Source organism: Seriola dumerili, unplaced genomic scaffold (assembly GCF_002260705.1).
Source record: "Seriola dumerili isolate Sdu_G_001 unplaced genomic scaffold, Sdu_1.0 BDQW01000449.1, whole genome shotgun sequence".
Lineage (NCBI taxonomy): Eukaryota > Metazoa > Chordata > Actinopteri > Carangiformes > Carangidae > Seriola > Seriola dumerili.
The window spans coordinates 5,090,559-5,112,671 of NW_019174704.1; the positions used below are offsets into that span (position 1 = coordinate 5,090,559).

Here is a 22,113-nt window from a genome sequence, read left to right on the forward strand (position 1 = left end):
ATCTCGGAGAAGAGCAAAAATCGTTGAGGAAAAAAAAAAAAAAAAAAAAGACATTTAGGAGGATTTTTCAGGAGGTTTCATGCATTTTGAAGAAACACTGCAATCAAAATTGTTCTTACTCAAGACATCTTTTAAATAATTTTGGTTACATTTTAGCAAAGCAAGGCTGCATCAGTCATTCCACTGTATAGGAAGTTATTACATAGGCAGTGAGATAAATATCTCAGTCAAACCAAGGACATCACGGTGATGCACACCACCGCCTGATTTACTTTTAATGAGTTCTTCTCCTGTCAGAATCTTTCAGAATTTGTTCATTTTTTTTTTATAACATCCAATTATAAAAGAAAAAGAAACAGTTTCACCAATTTATGGAAAATTTATACTCAATATTTCTTTTTTGCCAAACCAGCTGTTTTTAAAAAAACAAACAAAAAAAAAAACAAAACATGCAAATAGACAAGTAGACAAACATCAGAACTGTAAATTTTGACACGAATACATGCATTCCTTTTTATTCACAAAACCAGTCCAATTTTCTAAACGAATACAAAGATTGGTTATTTTTAAAAGCTGTAGCTACCCAGCAACATAACAAAATCATGACAAAATATAACAAATAAACAAACAAATAAAAAAAAAAAAAAATGTAATCTTGTCTCAGTGCGTTCAGTAGGGTTGACTCAGAGCAAGTGCTGTCTCTTAGTGCTATTGCCCTGAGCAGTATTGGCACATGCTCAGTAGGGCCACAGTAACATAAGGCTGCCAGTTTCACTAAAGGAAAAGTTTGGAAATGCAGAGGAGGGCTGATTGAGGAGATTACAGTAGTGACGGCTCTGGCAAACAGCGTCTTCAACCCAGTGAAGAGTCTCTGGAGATCTAACATGACTTTTTCAGTTTCATTTCAGTCTGACATCAACAGCGTCACAATTTTAAAAACATTTTCTTTGCCTTTACCACTGATCTGTCGGAAAACCGCTCAACGAAATGAATCATGAAATCAATGAATGAAACAGACAAGGGTTTAAGTAACGTAATGGTGAAGAATTACAATAATGTTTGCCATTAGCCACTAGTTTTAAAATATAGCTGTAAATTTACATTCTCTACACAAGTACTGTATCTTTCCACACATGAACAACATTAACACCAAACACAGAAATTAGTTGATTGTCCACACTCAGTCCGTCATTTCTGTTTCTGGTAATGAACAGTTCCATGTTTAAGCAACAGAAAAAAAAACCTGCTGGAAAAAGGACAAAAGGTACCAAAATGGAAACATAGAAAAGGGAATGAAAGTTGCCATAGATGCTTTTCTTTACGCTTCATTTTTGGTTCAAGGAATAAGTAGGTGCATCCATTACCCGATTGATTTTTTTTTTTTCTGCTTCGTTTTTGTTTTGTTTTGTTTTTTGTTTTTGTTTTGTTTGTTTGTTTTTTTTTGTTATTTTTTTTTTTTCCTATAATTTTATTTGTTGCTTGTTTGTTTATTAGCCAGTGTCTGTTCCGGAGACAATCCAGGAGTTGGCATTGCACTTGATGGCAGAGCTTTGGGTAGGGAGTGGAGGAGGAGTCCTACTGGAACCACCGGAACGCCGCTCCTGTAGGAAGCATCACCTTCTTGGAGAAACAGAAGACAAGGAGGGAGGGGGAGGAGGAGAGGAGGAGGGGGAGAGGAGAGGAGAGGAGAGGGGGTTGGAGTTGTTAATGAAAACCGGCACATTTTTTACAGTGTTTGCAAATATAATCCCAAAAAATACTATTTCACTGAGAAGCTACGGTTTTTTCACACCTTGACAGAGAGGCATACGTAATCTTACTCTGCTGTCGTTTCTTCAGTTTAGGGCTGAAACTAATGATTGTTGTCATTATTGATTAATCTATCTATTGTTCTTTGTTTGTGAATTCTTAAAATATGGAATGTGGAAAAAAAAAGAAAAACTAGAAGTTATCAGAACCCAAAGAGCTTGTATTGTCCAAGCCAAGCGTCAAAACACAAAGATATTCAATTTGCATTGTTATACAACAGACAAAGGCAGAAAATCTTCAAGTTAGAAACTCAGAACCAGTGAATGTTTGGCATTCTTCGCTGATAATAGACTTAAATGATTAATGTTGATCAACGAATTGATTAAACAGTAAATCAATTCAGCACCAGCTCTATTCCACTCTTTATCCCTGGATGAGTAATATGTGTGAAATCTCTACATCCTACATCGTCTGGTCCATCAGCTGCCCCCCTCTCCCCCCAGCACCACCACAGGAACAGGCTTCAGTCCTGGCTTCACACAAAACCCGATATGCCACATTTATTATTTAACCACCACCACAGCGCTGCTCTCCCACACCATCATCAATGATGATGCCGTTTTCCGTCCCCCACCCCTCTCGCACTGTGTGTTATCTGTGTGTCTGATTGCGCTGAGCAGGAGTGGCACACATGCATGCAGCTGCAGGGCTCGGCATCGGCCTGCCAGTCAGGAGATAGGGAGCCACTCGGGTCCCTGGAGCTGCACGGAGCTGCACGGCTGGCGTCCTCTGCAACTCCATTCTGCAGCACGGATTCTTCCGTTAGCCAGCTCTGCCTGGAGCGAGGCAGGAGGAGCTCGGCAAACATTTATGCACCCACACACACTCTCACACCGAACCAATATGTATTCAAGTACAGTCACACACCTCCACACACAGTGGCACATTAACCGACACTCACAAAACACCCCCGAAATCACACCAAACAGTGAGACTGTTAAACTAAAATTCTCATACACGATGGATTCAGATTCACTTTTCCATCACCATCCACCAGACAGCAGAAGGTTTAATAAGGAATCATGCATACTGTGAGCGCAAACACAAATACACACACCCATGCACACAATCACACCTATCTTACTGAAAAGGAAAGGTGCACTGCATGTGTCATACATCGCTGACATTCCCATATACAGTAAAGGGAAGAAATAGTGGAAACTCTGCCCAAAATTCTGATGAAAAAAAAAAACATTTGTAGCTCGAACATAATCAGACTTTGTGTGTGTCTTGTTGTGCAGCTCTCTTGCACAGCTGCAGTGAAATTATGAGTTTTCAACAAAGGCAACTGAGAGGCAAATGGCCCATTAGTCCAGAGAAGTTTGTTCAAAAACAATACCAGCCCTAATTACTTTTCAGGCTCACTTAAACCATTCCTCTACCCTTGAATCAGCAGTACAGTGTTCTTTTGAATGCTATTGTTCATATCTGGACATGAAACTGAGTGACAGCGGGGTTCGTGCTCCCCAGGTTTCATTTACTTTGATTTTGAAAGTTAACTCCTGCTGACAAAAATGAAACATTTTTGCTCGGGTAAAAAGACTTCAAACAAGGTAATTACTCTGGTGATCTCAGCCAAATATAACCCACACTGTGCTTTATTTGTTAAATTGACTCAATCAGGAATAATCTGACAGCAGAGACACTGAATAACACAGTGCTGTTTTGTTTCCTACATGTGCGTGTGCCGGTTCCCATCAGCCTCTCAACTTCATATCACTTTCTCAAAGAAGTAGTAAATGCTTTTTGATGGATGCAGGTTTTGACTGAATGTGTTTATAAAGCTGCTCATGTTTTTGTTTGTTTTTTTTCACTTCACTTAATGTTTCTGAAGCTTTCATGGGAATGCACAGGATGTCGCACATGTTTAGGAGATTCTTTTTTGGCTGAAATGAATATTAGTACGAATCTCAACCCTGGAGGTCAACAGCAGCATATTGCCACATTATTTCATGGTCTGTGTGTTAAGTATAGTTAGCCCCTCATCCATCTCTGTGATGACCTTTCTGTAGCAGCACTCAGCTGTTAAGACAGTCAGAGGACAGCAACATCTGGCGATGCCACAGATGTCAAAAGCGAATGCCGGACTGACCATGACGTAATGCGTGGGAAGAAAATCAACATGTCCCTCGGTTGAACTGTAAATGCTGTTTTTTCCTCATTATCAAACATGTGCAATCAATGGAAAAATGGCAACCGCTCAGAAACAGAAAGACCCTTCCGTCACCAACACTGATTGCAGAGGTTCAAACAGATTGGATCTGTGGGTGTGAAGTGGCCAATCACTATAATCGATGGATTTTTTTTTACAAACAAGGAAAGCACAGCATTTGTCTTAGCATAGCACAAACAGTTTTTGTGTCACACACCGACAAAGTAGAAAACGGAAACAGCCTTTATTTTTCAGACTAACTACTTCTTCAATGACTTGACTCCACCATCATTTCTAATGGCCTTTCAGAGTACCGTGCATGCTGTTAGGTGTTACTCATGCAAATTCCTGTTAGCCAGTTTAAGCCATCATGAATTCGGTTTTTCGCCCCTGGGCACCAATGAGCAGTCTGCTTATTGTTTTCATGGCTTTATCATCCACAATTGTGAGGATTCCCTTATGGACACCCACAAGAAAAAAAAAACAAAACACAAACTGACACAATGTACGCAAAGCTTCTCCACATCCACATATTGTATGTGGGCTGTAACACTGTCTTCTGTTCAAAGAAGCAGAAAAGAAACCCTTTAAAATAACCGAATCAAAACAGCAGTGACCTCTAGTTGGCATAAACACTCACTCTTTGTCTGGCTGAAGGGGTGAAGCATTTTCCTGAGCCTGCTCTCTCCTCCTGTGTCAGTTATGGCTGATATGTAAATACAATGATGCGGTTTCTCTTACTGGACCAACACATGAAACTCAAAGCCACGGCAGGAGCCCATTATTCAACCCATTAGACCTGTATTAGTTAATTACACATGTCACAAGATGCAATTAACAATTATTTATTTTATCGATTAATCTGCAGATTATTTTTTTTTGTAATTGATCAGCCACTTGAAATAATAGTGAAAGAGTAACATTCACAATTTCTCAGAGGCTACAGTGACGTGATGTGATGTCTTCAGTTATTCCACTTACTGTAATATGTGGCAAAGGCAGTATGGTGTTTTTGCTTATAAACAAATGACGATTAGTCGATTATGTAAACAGCTGCAGATTCATTTTCTTGTTGCAGCTCTAGTTGTCAATACGCCAGAGAGGATGCTGGAAATGTTTGAGCGGTGATAAATCCTAAAGCTATTTCTCCAAATCTTTCAAGCTAACACTTAACACTCATCAAGTTGGGCTAATTAGGCAAAAAAAAAATGTCAAGCTTTTGTATAATGATTTTTGGCATTTAAATGACTGCATTTACATGTTGAAATGCATTCACTGAAAAACTGTTCTTTTGACGTGCAAATGACAAAATCTGTGCACACTCTGATGACTACAACCTGATCTTGTTTTGCAAATAATACCACTGTCTTTCTTTGAGGAAAGGGCTGTTTGCTTCATCCAGATATCCACAATATGACACCTTGGCTGCCCTACTGCTTTCCTTTTCCCTTCTGTCTTCCTTAGCCTCCTCTGTCCACTCCAACTTGTCCCTCTGTCTGCCCAGCAACTTGCCCGCACATCCATGTGTCTCAGTGTCAGTCTGCATGCCTGTCAGTTTGCATGAGTCTCCTCTGTCCTGACTGTCTGGTGTACGGTGTCTGGGAGGCAGGAAAGACCATGAGGGAATACGCAGCTCCCATATCAATGTATGATACTGGCAAAGTGGCCCCCAAGTATGTTCAGGTGTTAGCCCTGTCTGATGACAAAGACGCACAGTCTTTGACACAACCAGGGAATTTCATTGCAAAATATAATATTCTATAAGAAGACAAAGATAAAAAAAAAAAAAAAAAAAGAAAACTCCGCTCCTGTCTTATAATATTTTCAGATATCGCCCACCCACATATACAGTACACCCTGAATGTAATACAGTGACATACAAGTAAAAACAAGGTACACTACAACTTCCTAATCCTGACTCTCCTTCTGTCGCTCTGTGTTGAACAGCATTGCTGAGACTGACACCACTGGAGGGTATTCAGACACAGAGCAGAAAGGAACTGCCTTCCCACTTATTTCTCTCAAATGTAGCATTCCCAGAATAAATCCAGACATCTTCAGCCAGTGAGCTATGAGGTGGCAAAGGCCTCAGCATGCTAACTCCCCCTCACTTGCCAATTTTACGCTCCTCTTTGAGCTGCCATGAGCTTTCAATGGAAACCGTCAACACCCTTAAAATAAGCACACTGCTGCTGGACTGCACTTGTGTACCAACCCGTATACGCTCACAGGCTTCTACAAACACACAAGCGTAACCCTGCGATGCAAACGCAGTAAAAAAAAAAAAAAAGAAAGAAAAAAAAAAGAAAAAGCAAAGCTAAGATATTTCTTCCAGTCTCTTTACTCACATGTGCGCGCACACGTAGACGTGCCAGAAAGCAGTCACAACCATCTGACGAACTGACCGCAAGACACATGTTAAATAAGACGTCATGCCCCTTTAGAGACTGCACACTGAGTGCAACAGCCACAGCAGACGGGGATGTGCCGCCCTGCCTTTGATTGAAGGGGAATGTGACACTCAGGGGCTGTTTGAGCTACAGCTGAGGCTCTCTGCAGTTCACTGTGGACTCAGAAAGCCAGGAGGATCTTCTCTTCTGGCACAGGTGCTGCCCAAGTCACCCTGAATATGCATTAAAGTCGTTGATGGGGAGCAGGAATTTCTCTTACAGAGCCCTAGTTTAAAGGCAGTAAAACTATACACTGTAATTGACAATCTTACATCATCTACTCAATATTGACATTTGGGATTTACTGCTGACTCTCCGCTCCCCACTTTCCCTCCTGACACAGCACATCCTCCATGAATCTCATCCTCTGACATTTAAGCTTGTAGTGATGACATCGCGCTCGACGACGGCGCAGCCCAGGCTGTATTCTCTGATCTAATCACCTGCCACCTGCACCTGAACAAGAGCTGTTGACTTAATAACAAAGCCATTTGAGACAACTACTAGACTGCTAATAGGAAATGTATGAGTGCATGAGGACAAATATCAAAATATAAAAGAAAAAACAGGCAAAATTGAAAATGCTGTACTACCGTCAGAGCTCTGTACAGGGGGGAAAAGGCTGATACTGTGCTACTGTAGCAAATCAATTTGGAGCAAAGAAGTAACAGGTTGCAGACGTTTTCGATGGATTCTTGATTGAATGAGAATACTGGTCTCATTTTGAGTTAAAGCCCACTCACTCTTCAGGTGCATTTGTCAGTTGTGTTGCAATGTATTCACGATTAGCTGCTTGATGTACAAACTTTACAGTTTCAAAATCAACTCTATCAAAGATATCCAAAATATACCGTGAGGAACATGAGTAAGACCATTCGGTTTACAAGGCGACATCAGAGGAATATTATAAAGGATCATTTTGTCACAAAGATTTTATTTCTTGCAGTAGGTCGTCAGGTGACTGAGGTTGAGGTTTGGTTCATCATGTGTGCGAAGTTGCACGCTTTGACATGAATGTTTCTTGCCTTTCCCATCGCTATCTCGTGACCTTCAGTACATCTGTGGCACTGACAGAAACTTTCAGACATCTGAGAAAGGCACCGCATCACTGTTGGTATTTCATCTATTTAATGCCTACAATACACCTGCTGCTTTGGCAATTGATGAGAGCCTAACCACAAATGTATTCACACCCAATTTCTATTTATTGCATGGGCCAGCTTCACTGTAACAATCCACCTTTCTACCCAGTGGAAAATAATAAAATTCATGTTTATGCTGATGTCTGATGAAGCAGTTCAGGCAATGTTTCAGTCTAAAAGCGGGTTTTCCACACTGTTTGCTTTTGACAGCTACACTGATGTTGTGTAGACACCGTCAGGAACGATGTAGTAGAGAAGCGTAGCCCATACTACAGCTGCAGCCTTTTTTCAAAACACTGATATGATCCTTTAAAAATACTCATTACCCTAATATTGTTATACTAAACTGTAAATGTGAAAATTAGCTGTAAGCAGAGATTTGCCTTCTCATTTCTGCTCTGAAAAAGAGGAAATTGCTTGACAGACACATTAAATAAATTAGTGAGTAGTAGAGCTTCTCAAATGTCAGGAGTAAAAACTGTGTGCAAGGTAATTACAGCCCATACAATTACTAAAGTCAATAATCAGACTGCTATTATACTTGGTACTTGGAGGCTTGGCAGGTTTATGGTACCCTGGAGTTTCTTTCATCAGCAGACTGTGACGTTACAAGCAACATGATGACCTATATCAACATTCATGAATATTCAAGCCCCCTTGGGTTTGGCATCAATGGTGTGAACGTCTGGTATTAGGCTAACTGGCTATGCCAACATCAGTTGCAAATCATAAATTAAAATTAAATTCCTTTTTGTTACAGACGTCGAGGCGTACCACCTACATCGCAAGCTGACACATCTCACCATTTTGGTGAATCATCAACAGCGACAAATGAAGCCTCTCATCAATTTGCAGCTGAACACAACAACACTGGAAAACAGCACGCCGATATCCAGACACATCGGTCTGATCCTCAACACACAACCAGAAAGTCGGGTTTGTTCAGTCACACTGTCAAACACTTTTTAAACGTTGTGGCTCATTTACTGCTCTACACCTCGTACACTTTTGATTGTTGCCCACAATTTTTCCAAATGTTAGCACATGATTTTAAAGTGTTATAGATCTGTACTTCTCTATGTTTGAGCCAGTCACTGATTTCCATTCGTCTGGACTGAAACTAACAATTACTTTCATTATTGATCAATCTATCCATTATTCTTTTAAAATGTATTGTTTATTTCATGAAGCATTAAAAAAATGTCAAAAAATGTTCTTCACAACTTCACAAATATGACGAAGACAAGCAAGAAATCCTCTTGTTTGAGATTCTGGAATCAGAGAATATTTGCCATTTATTCACAATTCCTGCTTGAAAAATTACTGAGACAATTAATCAATTATCAAAACATTGGCCAATTATTTTTCTGTCAATCAGCTAATCAATTACTGGGGTAATTGTTTCTGCTCTACGATAATAACTGCTGCCAAGAGCAACCTTCAAGTCCTGTATATTCAATTACTGTTGTGCGGTACACAGACATTTCACATCAGCCTGCGCCTGCATTGCTACTCAATAAAAACCGGATATGAGCTTCATTTTGCTGGATTATCTAACCCAAGCCACGCTATAAATCTCCACGAGTTGAAGTTGAGAGAGGCTTTCATCACTTTGTTTGTCCAATAACAAAACTGTCCCTTTAAGGAGTAGTTCAGTGTGGATGGCCACCGTCAGCACATGGAGATTGAACAACCAACCTTTCAGCCTACAAACAAGAGTCCAAGCTGTCACCCTCAATCACCATCAGAAAGAGAAAGAAGTAAAGCCATTAGCAGTTTGAAGCACAGATCCAGTTTGTGTCAATTAGACCAGAGACCTCTCCACTGGTTCATGTTCACACTGTGTTACATATCTATCAATTTATTATGTAATGCCAAAGTGACACTATTATCCATTGATCACAAAAGTTTATTTCCTTTGAGATGGAACATCTGCTGAAATTGATTTCATGATTGGTCGTTCTGTCACCACAGTCGGGGTTAGTTAGGCCACTGAGTGTGACGGAGGTAACAGACAGGAAGTTTGGAGGGCCATTTAGATGAGCAGGAGTGTCACTGGAGAGAAGGACAGCAAAAGGCAGCGAAAGGGGGGGGCGGGTGCATGTGCCGCACTGACACCTGGTGCTCCAGATGACAGCTCTGTGGCCAGATGGGCCTTGTTACATGCACAAACATACACAAACATACCCACGCATGTATACTTACGCACAAACATACTGTACACATATTCTCAATTACTGCCACCCTGTATCCACATACACATTTTTTTTTTTTTTTTTTTTTTTACATTTCTGTACAATCAGCATATGCACAAGTCAACAGAAGGAGGATGTGCAAATGCTCCACTGAAGGGAATTTGAAAAACACAAACAATCTTGTGTTTTGGCCAGAGAATTACTCTTCAGATTGAAAGATGTGGGCAGGGTGATGGCGTGGCTATGGTGGACAGATTAAAGAGACCCCATGGTGCATGCTTACCCTGCACATATCCACCGCACTCCTCACCACCTGTCATTTCCCTGCTTGTGGAGCCCTCAGCCCACCGAAAAGCCCCCCTTGTACTACTTCCCTTAAAGGAGAATGACATTTAGGTATGAAACAAAAGACCTTTGTGCTTTCAGATGTGAAGCTGAAATTGGTTTGTGAGGTTTGCAGATCTCTGCAGTTATTTTAAAACAATTCTCCAGTTCCTCCAGATTTTAGATCCCATGGTGACAAACTTGTGGCTTATTTGTCTGTTTTTTTTTTTCACTAGGTGTAATGGCGAACGCACCCAAATGTTGTTGGTTTTTGTAAATACGTTGAAGCTTTGTAGTGACCCTTTGGCTCAAAACCCTTTAAACTTATTATTGGAGAACCCTGAAGAATGGCCCACAAAGCAAAGGCACATCATAACCACCACCCTCTTACCTCCAGAGCAGCAGAGGGCTTCTTCTTCAGTTCCTCACATTTGCGAAACTTGCAGATCTGGTGGCCTGTTTTGCGATTCCGGCAGCTGCTGCATTGCTCGCAGTTAATCCGCCGTCGGCAAGGTGGGCACATGCCGCAACGTTTTCGCTTCTTTTTACCGGAGTTGATGGCAGAGGCCAGCTCACTCTGCGCCGGGTACTCGGCCAGGCTGGCCATGTGTAGTGCACTGTCTGCCAGAAACACTCCAGCCGGCGTCATGATGAAAAGCCCCGGGTTGAAGGGGAAGCCACCCCCTACTCCATATGGGAAGTCAACAGGACCACCTACGGCGTCCGTGACAGACGTACCCTCCAAGTCGCTAGCCCCCGAGCTTCCATCTCCACCGCCAACTCCCACTCCCATGCCCCCAGGCAGGAGCATGTGCTCCATACCGGCCCGCTTTAACAGTGCTGCTGCCTGGGCAAAGTGCAGCAGGCCATTCTGTCCCTCCAGAACCTGTTCTAGGGTTCGGTCCAACTTGGCTGCTGTCAGTGCGGAGACAGTGGGCTGGGGCTGCGGGGGTGGCTGAGGCTTGGCCGAGTGGCTCTTACTCTCACTATTGTCCGTGTGTCCATTGGTGGTGGCAGAGGAGACTGCTGTATACTGGGAGAGGGTACGGGAGTTCTTAAGGCTCTTACTGAGGGGCTCACTGATGATGCCACTGCGGTTCCTGCGCTCTGTAACAGGAGAGTCCTGTTTGCAGCTGCTCCGCTCCAGGTCCTCTGTCCGGCCCCCCTCCGACAGCCCGGTAGACATGGTCCAGAGCGTACGTGCCTGGGTTGGGGGTGAGGGTGGAAAGGGGGCAGGGGTGAGCGAGGAGGGGGAGCAAAGACCTTTTCTCGGCCCGTTCTGTGCCCCGGTGAGAGTGGTGCCTCACCTCAATGGACCAATCAACCAGCCGACAACAGACAGGCCCCGGAGCCTTCTGCCCGCACTACAGCTCAGCCCTCATCCACGTTCTTCCATGGGCCGTCTGGAAACGTTACACAAGAGAGAGAAGAGACGTGTGTAAATTACTCATTAGTGATCACTTCACCAAAACACTGAAACACTCAAGAGAAACGTTTGCCATTTTTCTGTCGGGTTTGTGGGTCAACTTAGGTAAATACAAGAAGAACTAAATCATAGTATCACATCTGATTTTCTTTGAACAGCAGAAACAAGATGTGAGCACAAGATTGACATGTTGAACTATTCACACATCTTCACATTTACACACGTTTCAGTCCACCTGATGAATGTAAGTCCAGTTTTGAGCTCCTCAGCTCTTAGATGCTCCACTATGTTCACTAGCTAGTTGCTAACTATTACTGTCGGGCTGTTTGGTGCTGAGCAGGTAGCGTACAGTGGGTTTTTAGAGCTTGTTTTTGAAAACAGCTGCCTTTTGCGGCTGACAACAGCGCTATGAGAATGGTGAGTAAAGCAACACAGGGGGGCGGTTGGTTGCACGTCAAAAGACCGCAAACGATGAGCTGCAACTCACTATAAAGCTGAGGGGAAGCTACAGGTTTGCTCTATATAGATTCATTACCAGGAGTGACACGTCTCACGTTGTCCGTCAAATGATGTTTAGTCATGTTCACAACGCAAACAGTTGAATTAAACACTGAGATGAAAATTATTTTTCAGTAAGTTTCAGTTAGTGACGCCCATAGCCTAATGAAATGAGTTTTTCAAAATTAATTCTTTGACTGGGGTCACCCAGTGTTTTCATTTATAGCCCAAAAAAACCACTGATCAAGATATGCTGATAACAAATTAAAATTCAACCTCAGAAAATCAAAACCTTTAATTGCCTCTCTACTTCATCTTTTAACACATCAATCTAGAAATCAAACTTCACAGACTCCTGACCGGTAAATCAACACCTGCTCCCCTGGTGTTTCTCTGATTGGTTAGCAAAGAAAAGAAATTATCAGCATAAAAAAAAAAAAAAAATCTAATTAATTAAGTTGTATTGGGGACAGAAATTGCTTTGGTAAACTAAATAAATTACAAACTATAAGGCATTGTAACTAAAGAGCACTGTAGCATTTGAAATTAATTTTATATTCTTACCTAAAAGACTCTGTTAGGACTTTTCTCGAGCTACAGGTATATGCATATTTTGCACTTTAAGCTCAAAAACTCCTACATACAAACAAGTGTCTCTATGTGCAGCATTTCATAATCAAACAGGAAAGTCACTGAATCTGTGCTGTGACATTCAACAACGCTGTGCACGTATGATCGTTACTACATGCACTGAAATGATCAATGACCGATTGATCTGTTGTATCAGTATCATATATCTGTAATAATGTCCCTTTACATAACCTGTAGAGCTCGTTTTTGAGACTGATATGAATGCTTTACTGTCTAAATAAACTGTATTTATACAGTGTACTGCAGTTTAGTCACTATGTTGCATTACTACCACTTACATGGTCATTTGGTCATTGATCTGAGTGTCTAACCTTGTGATACAAAATGTGAGAAAACAAACATCTGTCCCTTATTTGACTATCTCACCCAACAACCAGGGAAGCTGCTCAACATCCTCCCAAAAGCCCAGAAACAGAACCACGGAAGTTCATTTTCTTTGATTAACTTTTGATTTCTTTTGCTTGCTGTTATTTGACTGTGTCAATCAATTATTTTCCACACAATTAGTTTTGAACACCAAACGTCTAGCACAATATATTTTGGTGAAATGGTAGATTAAATGGAGTGGTGAGACTCATGAAGAGGGTTCACTAGGCTAGTAGTGGGAGACTCCCCACTGGACAGAGATGCATGCATCCACAGGCTTTTAGCGTAAGATTCCTGTGACTGCTCATCTATGAAAAAAAAAAAACTATGCTGCTATTCTCCTGACCTGTCCATGTTCACAAACAAGCATACCACCTCCCACAGAAAAGCTGAGGAAATGGCCGGGCCAGTCCTTATAAGGGAAACAAAGGGAAAGGGAGGGGAAGAGGATGGAGAGGGGGGGGGGGGGGGGGGGGGGGTGTCTGTGCAGTGTGTGGAAATTGGAAGGCCAGAATTAGTGGGAGGTAAAGCTTCAAAGGCAAGAGCACAGCCCCCACATTCTCACCAGCTCAGGGGGATGTGGCGCCAGTGAACCAGAGCCAGCTCCGCAGCCCCTCAGCCCCATAGTTTCAGTTTCTCCCACTACAGCACTGACCAGGGTCCAGTTTCCCAAAAGCATCTCAACTCTAACTGCATCTCTGCTCAGTTGTGGCTGAATGCAAAACAGCACCGCAAATCATCTGAGGGATACAAGGGGATTTGTGTGCTTTTATGTAATATTACAGCTGAAAATGATGTATTTAGTGGTCAGTTATGAATACTTTAATGTTGTTAAGGTGCTTTTTCAGTGAGCTCTAAATTGAACTCTATGGCAGCTGTGCATTAACAAAAGTAAATCTGGGTAGCTACTTGTACAACAGCACTATTTCCTGATTAATCGTGGCCTGGGAGAATATCCAGCTCTGATCCAACTGCTTCATCAATGATCTAAATACAGTAAATGTGCTAAAAGACTTGAGTATTCCACATAATTAATGAACTGGCACATTATCAATAGCTAGAATAAATGAGTTCTCAAGTCGGCCACAAAGCGACAAAGTTGGCAATCACGGCTCGTGGACGCTTTCAAAAATATCACTGATCAGCTGTAACATAATAATTCAGCCAGGACACTGTTGTCCCATCAGCCAGCAGCTGACCTGCTGCTGAAACCTCTGGGTTTTAAAAAAAAAAAGAAGAAAAAAGGCAAGTCTTTCAAATGAAAATGACATGTATATCAGCTGCTGTGCTTTCAATCCCGACAGTGTGGATGTGACACGATGCTTTTCATGGGTACTTCTGACTTGCTTTGCGTCAATCCCAGCAACACCTACTGTATGACGATAATGCAGTGACACAAACACTCCCTCCCTCTCTCTCTCTCTCTCTCTCTCTCTTTGTTTCAGCAATAAAAAAAATAAATCATTTGACAAATGACTGGGATTTTTAGGTAACTGCAAGTTGTGTTTGTATTGTTAGTGAACACATCAGTGTGACAAGCACGACTTTGAGCTATAATGCTTCAGTGATTAAGGGACTTTTCAACACACTGTAGACTACAGTGATGTAAATCTATACTATTATGGAAAAATAAACAGATAAACAATAGGTATTATAAAGGCCAACAGCTGCAATACAGAACTGAATTGAATGATTTGAATTGTTTATGTATCTTCAACATTTTGTTTCCTGACAGACACTTCAAAAAGAAGAGACTGTTATGGAAACCAGTTTTGTTCTGTATCCATATTCGTGTTTTACATGTTTACAGGTTGTGCTCAGACTGAAGCCAAAACTGGTGCACCACACCATTGTTGCTTTGCTGCTTTGGTCTACTGGTTCCATACTCACCTTCCTCAGCATATGCTGTCCATCCCACTGACCTATCAGTCACACTCTTTCCCTCAGCCCTGAGCATGGCATATAGTCTCTGGCTAATCACCTCCCTCCAGCATCCTTCGCCACATCATTTACAGAAGAGGTATATGTCCTTATGTGAACTGTCTACTAAACTACAACTGTGCCATACAGCTGAAACCAGATAATTGGAGCTGTTTTGTCCTTTAAGCATGTTTACTCAAAGCTTAAACGCACAGTATGTAGCTTCTCTTTGTTTTGATTGTTTCTCTGAAAACTTACGATCCAGACATTCAGGAGGTTTTTTACCAACAGTCAAATTATCAGCAGAGGTGTCCTCCTCTCCATAAGCAACGGGCCAGGAGTTTAAAACCAGTAGAAACACTGAAAAGTTTCCTGTTTAAAGTCACTGAACACTGATGCTGTTTGGGGGACACAGGACATCCTGGAGAAGCTGGCAGCTGAGATGCGTAACATTTGTTTGGCTTGTTTCACTGATAACTTAAGATCCAGACGTCCAATGACTAAAATCCTTCGTCCAGTTAAATTACATAGTTGAAAACAACCAAGGTCTACCAAAGTCAGTTTTCACCGCTTCTGACAGGCAACCAGTGTTGTGCCAGTTCACACTTAAAAAGAACTAGTTCAAAGTTCAGTTCATACAGATGAAAATGAACTAGTTCACGTTCATTTGTTCAGTTTTTTTTTTTAAATAAATAGGCCAATATTCTTTTTCAACCTCCTTCTACCCATCCATCACCAGCCCCAAATCATTGCCACTTCCAAACTAAATGAATTATTGTACACCACTGAAGAATCACAGAAATGACATGACTTGCATTTAAAATCCGTATACAAATATAATCCGTCTGAGTCTTCACTTGTTTGTTAATCAAACTAACTGGCTTCAACAGTTGTAGCTGCTTCTGTACCGTCTGTACCGCTAGCACCAGCCAAGCTTTGCCATGTCTATGGAGACGTCATGCCGTAAAACTGTCGAAAAAAAACGTGAGCTAAAAAACTGTCGTAAAACGTGAGCTGGAGTGAACGCCGCTCACGTTCGCAATCATCATTCGTAAACTGATTCGTTCATTGAACGCGTTCATGCACAACACTGCACGCAACCACAACGCTGACACATGTGGCGACCAAATGAAATAGACTGTTACATGTTACATGTAAGCACACAACTCAAAAAATACTTAACAAAGGTCTAGTCGTTTTTAAGATACATAAAAGGAGAAAAGTTACATATTATAGCTTTAATGCTGTGGTTCAAATTAAAGCCTTGCAACCTCAGATTTCTCTGAATTGGCCTGTAATTAGTTTTTACATATTACAACATGTAAGACATTTCTTGCACCTCATGCTGTCTCAAAATAAATAGGTGTAAATATCAGTCTTTCTTGTTTCTTGTTAATGAATCAGCACAAAACCTGCTGCACAGGATTAGCAGACGGAGACAAAGATCTGGATATAGAGGGTCCCAGTGATCAATACGGTCCAACATCTAGCCTTTTTCAGATCAACCAATGAGCTCAGCTGGAGATTGTAGAGCACAGGTGTGGTCAGAGAGGCCTGAGGTGAACAAAATAATTAGTGGCCAAAACTACAGCGGGACTGTGTATGAGTTATGACTTTTTAAACTGCTTCTTTAATGGCTGATCATCATTACTGACAAAACTGAATCTGTTTTGTTGTTGTTGTTGTTTTCGTTTTTTTTTTTTTTTTACATTTTAAAGAAAGTAAATCTGAATGGTGGAGAATCACTCCAGTTTTAATGATCAATAAATCAATCAGCACAGCTGCCAGAATATCGACTAGCCTGACGAGGTATAACACAACGCTTTTAATGTAATTATAAATGTTGCTGTTCGTTGAGTTCAAGACACTTACAGGAAGTCTTGACATGAATTGGACCCTGTTTGGGTGAATCAGCTGATGTCAGCTCAGTGACTTTGTGGACACTTTGTCAACAGAAGCTCATCTGAACTTTAGAGTTTCAATTAGAAGAATGTGGATGACAAAATGTTGCATAAGCTGATATGTAGATACTAATTTGTGTGTGAGGTTTAATTTTGATTAATCAACTATTAGCTTACAACTGAGTCTGGGTTCATGAATACTGTGGCTGCTGTGCCATTGAGCACATATACCAAATTTTGTGCAAACAGCCTCACGAAATGCAGTGTCACATTGTCATTTGAGTGTGAAATACAGCGTTCAGATGAAATGTGGTGTACAGATGTTTCTGCTCTGCAGAATACTGTATTGATCCATTAAGAAAAATTCTGTTTTTGCTGTCTGCCTTTTTGCCACTTGACCATGCTGACTGAAAATAGTTGAAAATAGGCTTGTGTAGATTGATTAAATCGAATAATTTGCATGAAACTTGCAGCTCAGTATGATTGACCTGAGACAAAGACTCAAAGGGAAAGTTCAGCAATATGTTTATTTGCTTTCTTACCAAGAGTTAGATGATAATGATACCACTCAAGGCTAAAAACAGGAGCAAACAGCTAGCCTGGCTCTGTCCAAAAGTAACAAGATCCACCGACCAGCATCTCTGAAGCTCACTTATTAACATGTTTTATCCTGTTTGTTTAATATGTACAAAAAAACCCAAAAACAATTCACCATTTAACAAGGGTCAAGTGCTAAACTATTTCTTGAGGACCAGCTGCCAGGCAACTGGCAGAGACTCCAGGAAGTTACTGGTCCTGGCCAAGACATAGTCTGGTATATAACCCTTGGTGAAATGGCAAATTGTCTTTTTATGGTCAGTACTGCTGTACGTACTGCGTACACCTGAAGCAAAGCTGGTCATAACACCTACACAGAGTGTCAAAACATTGTAAAACCATTCAAAACCACAGATGAATATGTCAGAGGTTCAGTACATAAACCACTGACAAAACCTGGTGCAGGCTACGCAAACGAAGCAGAGGTCTTCGATTGTGTGGAACGTTTACAACAACTTTAAAGCTTAAATCATTGGTGAATGAGTTAGTCCTTTAATAGATTGTAGTTTCACAGCCCTAAAAATGAAGAGTTCCTCGTAACAGCCACAGTGCTACTGGGTGAATGTTGTTAGTACTATGATACTTGTATGAGCATGAGCAGCTCATGTAATACTCAAATGCAGCTCTAAGTGTCTAACTGTTCAAAACTTTAACAGTTCCCCTGAATACACATCTTTTAAAAATGATTTCTCTCCTCAGGTGCCCGATTTTATACCAGCTCTCATACAAGACAGATGCATGTCAGTCTACAATACTGTTACCACTGACTGATGGATGAATGGTTGGCTAGTTCAGTTGTTGACAAGTTTGATCAATAGGTGATGGAGGAATAGAGGAAAGCATTTAGGGTCAGTGTGTATTTATATGTCCCATTGTTCTGGGATTCTGGGGTTCTGTTTTTCAGAACAAAAATTTAAACAAATCCTGAATTATTTACATTTTTAATTGAATAAACCAATTATTGTCGCGCTAATTGAAATCACACAGCTTAAACTGTCAGGTGCATGTGTCCATGTGTGAATCACGAGCTCAAACTCTTGAATAAGTTTCCTTCACTGACGTCACTGCATGCGCAGGTGCCAGGTAATCACGGCCATCTCTTTAGAGAAGGTGGGAAAAATATCATCTAATTTCCTGCAGGGTTATGAGGCATTTCGGTCGGCCATCAACTCTGGAGCAGCTGACGACACCTCTGGAGAGGCGGGAAGACTTCATGCATTAGTTCAGGGCGATGCTCGATGTAAATGCAGCGTCCTCCAGTCTGCAGACGCGCTGTCTGCGGACTCGGTGCTTGTCTACGGTGAGCAACACATTCTCTATTCCTCCCACCTCCTGTCGACTACCGCGCGCGCGCGCGCGCACAAACACACACACACACACACACACACACACACACAATCAGGCACACACGCGCAGACGCACAAACGCAGAGGAAGTTAAAAAGCGTGGTGACAATAATTAGACTCAAAGCTTCATCCACTGTCCATAACCTGCTGCGTCTTATTCTCCCTAATTAGGCTATATACACAAAAAAAAGTTAGAGGAGGAAAACAACCACTGTGACTTCAAATTATTCGCAAACATATGGAGCACTTGGAGCAGCGATACTGGTGGCGGTTGCAGGGGGGTGGGGGGTGTAAATCTCCGGGTAGCACGGTAAAAGCTACCTGTAAACTTTCAATGTTGCCCGGAGACAAATAAGAGAGCGAGAGAGAGGTTGAGGAAAACAAGACGAATATGACATTTGGAATAATTTTTAAAATACTAAAAAGCCAATTAATTCTTCACCTCTCTTTAGGCGAGTGGGAAACTGTGATATCTATTTACCAGATTTCAGGACGACAGCGGATTAAATAAAAGTTTCAATTATAGACTACTGGGTGACGACCGGAGAGAGTCTGTTGTCAAATGTAAGCATGATCCGACTCTAATGCGCGTTGATCTTTTCTTTCATTAACCGGCAGCGTCAAGTTTAGTGCGCATTACTAACAGCTGATTCACAATGAAGCACCGGTCTTTTGGTTCAGCATTGAGCCGATCAGTATCAGCGCTGGCGGCGACTTATAAAATAGAGAAAAATGAAGATTGTTCTTGAAAAAAAAACTGAGAACAGCTTGTAAAAATATCTCCTTCATCCCAGCACAGCGCCGAAGCACCATTTCCCAGCCAATCACCGTCTTTATAGGTGAAGCACTATTTTTTATTTTCATTTCAAGTAGATCAAAATAGCCTGCTTTTGTCTGGACTCAGTGATCTATGAGCACGGTAGCCTTTCTGCGGTACCAGCACAGCCTATGGTCTGCAGATGTACAGAAGAGCCTCTGTTCACCCTGCTATAACTTGATCCTATAAGAAGATGACATGCCAACTTTCAGCAGACTTCAACAAAGTATGATCCCCCCCCCCCACCCGCCCCACATCCAACCCCTCCTCCCTCCTCTTCCATGTATCTGCATATTTGCAAACACGGGCCCATTTTATTCGCACCTACCAAAGCAGATCCGAGTAGAGGGGAGGGCTTCCACAGTCCGAGCGGTCCGTCTCTCAGCCTGCCGTGCAGAATGGTGACAAAAAAAAAGAAAGGGCAGGGAAAAAAAAGCTTATTCTCCGAGAACACAATCCTACAGAGTGTCTGTCTGTTAATGACAAATGTGAAAAGAAAAAAAATATTCACCGTCAGTTATTTTGGAAAAGCGTACTTTCTCAGAGGCTGAACGCGTGGGTTCCCCCAGCTTTCTCGGTCCTTGCAATCCCACCTCTACATCCCCGCTTGCAGAGAGGAACATGCAAACACATTTCATAGATTTTTGGAGCTTCGCGGAAAAACCGAAGTGGATTTTTCTGCGGCGCGCGCGCGCTTCAGCTGAGGCCGTAATAAACCGCGAGAGGGCCGCGGGGTTGAGTGTGGTTTCAGGACAGCTGGAGAGAGAGAGAGAGAGAGAGAGAGAGAGAGAGAGAGAGAGAGAGAGAGGGAGGGAGAGAGAGAGGGGGGTCGTTTCAAAATAAAGCTGTGGCCTGAGAGAAGACTGGCTGTACTCTGCCTAAATGAGCTGTCTTTAATAATGCAGTAGCTCTAATGGTGATAATGTAATATGACCAGAATATAGCTAAACGTTTATTTTTATTTCTCATGCAGATTGTTTGAAGATGGAAAAGTGCCTGGATGAGCGGTGATCTTTTTGTTTTATAATTATAGGTCAAAATATAATATTCCCAAAGAAAATATTCTTCAAGTGTCAATATTGTAAATACTGTGTTTTCTAGTTTTAAGGAGTGACTTTTTTGTCAAGAGGGATGCAGGGATCAGAGGTTATCCACCAAGCAAGGCTGACAGAAATCAGCCTCATCCCTCCCTGCTCCTCCTCCTCCTCTCCCTCAGCCCCAGAGTCCACTCCACCTCTTTCGACTGCCCTGTCTGCTGGCAGGCGGCCAACCCAAGTGTGTGGAAATGACACCGCCAGGGCGGCAGAGATTTTCCTTCATTTCTCTCCTTCCCGATCGCAGACTGGCTGACATTGGCTAGAAAGTGGAGCAGCTCGTCAGGGACAATCAATGCGAATCGATCGAGCTGTGCGGTTGAGGCTCCAGAGCTGGAAAATATCGCGGCAGCTGAAGAGAGAGAGAGAAAGGGAAAGAGAGAGAGAGAGAGAGAGAGAGAGAGGAGGGGGTGTTCTACTAACTCCGCCAGTTGCCAAACAACCTCCCTGCAAACAAATATGCTCTGGCTCTCATAAACATGACACTTACTGAGTAAATACTAAAGTCAAAAAGACACCAAATGCGTAATTACGCAATTTGTGTCCCAAACGCCTAAAGAGTTAAGATCTTCACCCAAACAAGTTCTTTTATGTTTTATTGAGTGACTATTGAGTTAAATGTTTAATGGCTAATAAAAATAAAAAATATCTTAAAATAAATCTGTGAATGGTATACAAGCCCAGTTCACTTGTTTCTAAGTTCTTGCACTTGTTCCAAGATGACACTGAACTGGAAACTTCTGAAGATTATCTCACCAATAAGACATTTTTCAAGCTGGGAAAAACTGGGTTGTAATATTTTATGTGATGCTTTAAAGACCCACAATGTGGTACAACACACATCATCCATATTAATGATTTTGCTTGAAGTTATTATACATTGTGATTTATATTTATTTGGAGCAAATGCATTAAATTCATCATTAAATATCAAGTAAACACAATCAATTCTGTCCTTAAACATAAGAAAATGTGCTCAGATGACATCTGCTTTCAATACCAATTAATGATGTTGTCTAGCTTTCATTCCATCAGTCAGTATAAAGGAGTGAGTGTCATTTATTACGATGATGGGTGTCTCATTACTGAGTGTACCTCCCTGGTGACACAGTTGTCATTTAAAATTCAAATGAAATCTTCCTAAGATAGTAAAGTGAGCACGGCTGTGTGGTACTTTGGAGTACTTCTACTTCGAATATGAGGAATTATACAGCAACAATCACAGAGGATATTAGTACAAACAAGACGAGCAAAGTCAAACATGTTGCAGAAAAGATCCACTTCGTTTTCAAAAAGCTATCGTCAAGCATCCCATACCTCCTGTGCGTTCACTGTCTGTCTTTTTCACACTTTGTTTGTGAGCTCCTCAATCTCAAAACAGATAGCTCTAAATAAGTGACACAATTCAGGGTGCGAACTTGATGT

At 41.7% G+C, this 22,113-nt stretch overlaps 1 protein-coding gene across 4 annotated transcripts; it reads right to left on the minus strand.

Moving 5' to 3' along the window:
- Positions 1 to 1,463: 1,463 nt before the first annotated feature.
- Positions 1,464 to 20,198, minus strand: LOC111234466 (CXXC-type zinc finger protein 5-like). Of its 4 annotated transcripts, none has more exons than XM_022762581.1 (4): positions 20,106 to 20,198; positions 19,923 to 19,980; positions 10,464 to 11,475; positions 1,464 to 1,617 (listed from the first exon to the last, which is right to left on the minus strand). In XM_022762581.1, exons 3-4 carry the CDS (start codon positions 11,256 to 11,258, stop codon positions 1,576 to 1,578), a joined length of 837 nt encoding a protein of 278 aa, XP_022618302.1. In that variant the 5' UTR covers positions 11,259 to 11,475; positions 19,923 to 19,980; positions 20,106 to 20,198; the 3' UTR covers positions 1,464 to 1,575. The 4 variants fall into 4 exon arrangements, with proteins under 4 accessions (XP_022618302.1, XP_022618299.1, XP_022618301.1 ...); XM_022762578.1 differs by having other exon boundaries at positions 1,464 to 1,620; XM_022762580.1 differs by having other exon boundaries at positions 1,464 to 1,620; positions 20,131 to 20,192.
- Between the last annotated feature and the right edge of the window lie 1,915 nt (positions 20,199 to 22,113).

Coding starts and splice junctions, on each gene's coding strand:
- LOC111234466 (XM_022762578.1), bottom strand. CDS start 11,258: ATGTCTACCGGGCTGTCGGAGGGGGGCCGGACAGAGGACCTGGAGCGG. Junction 1,621..10,463: donor AGCCCTCTGCTGCTCTGGAG/GTAAGAGGGTGG, acceptor TGTTTCTCCAAG/AAGGTGATGCTTCCTACAGG.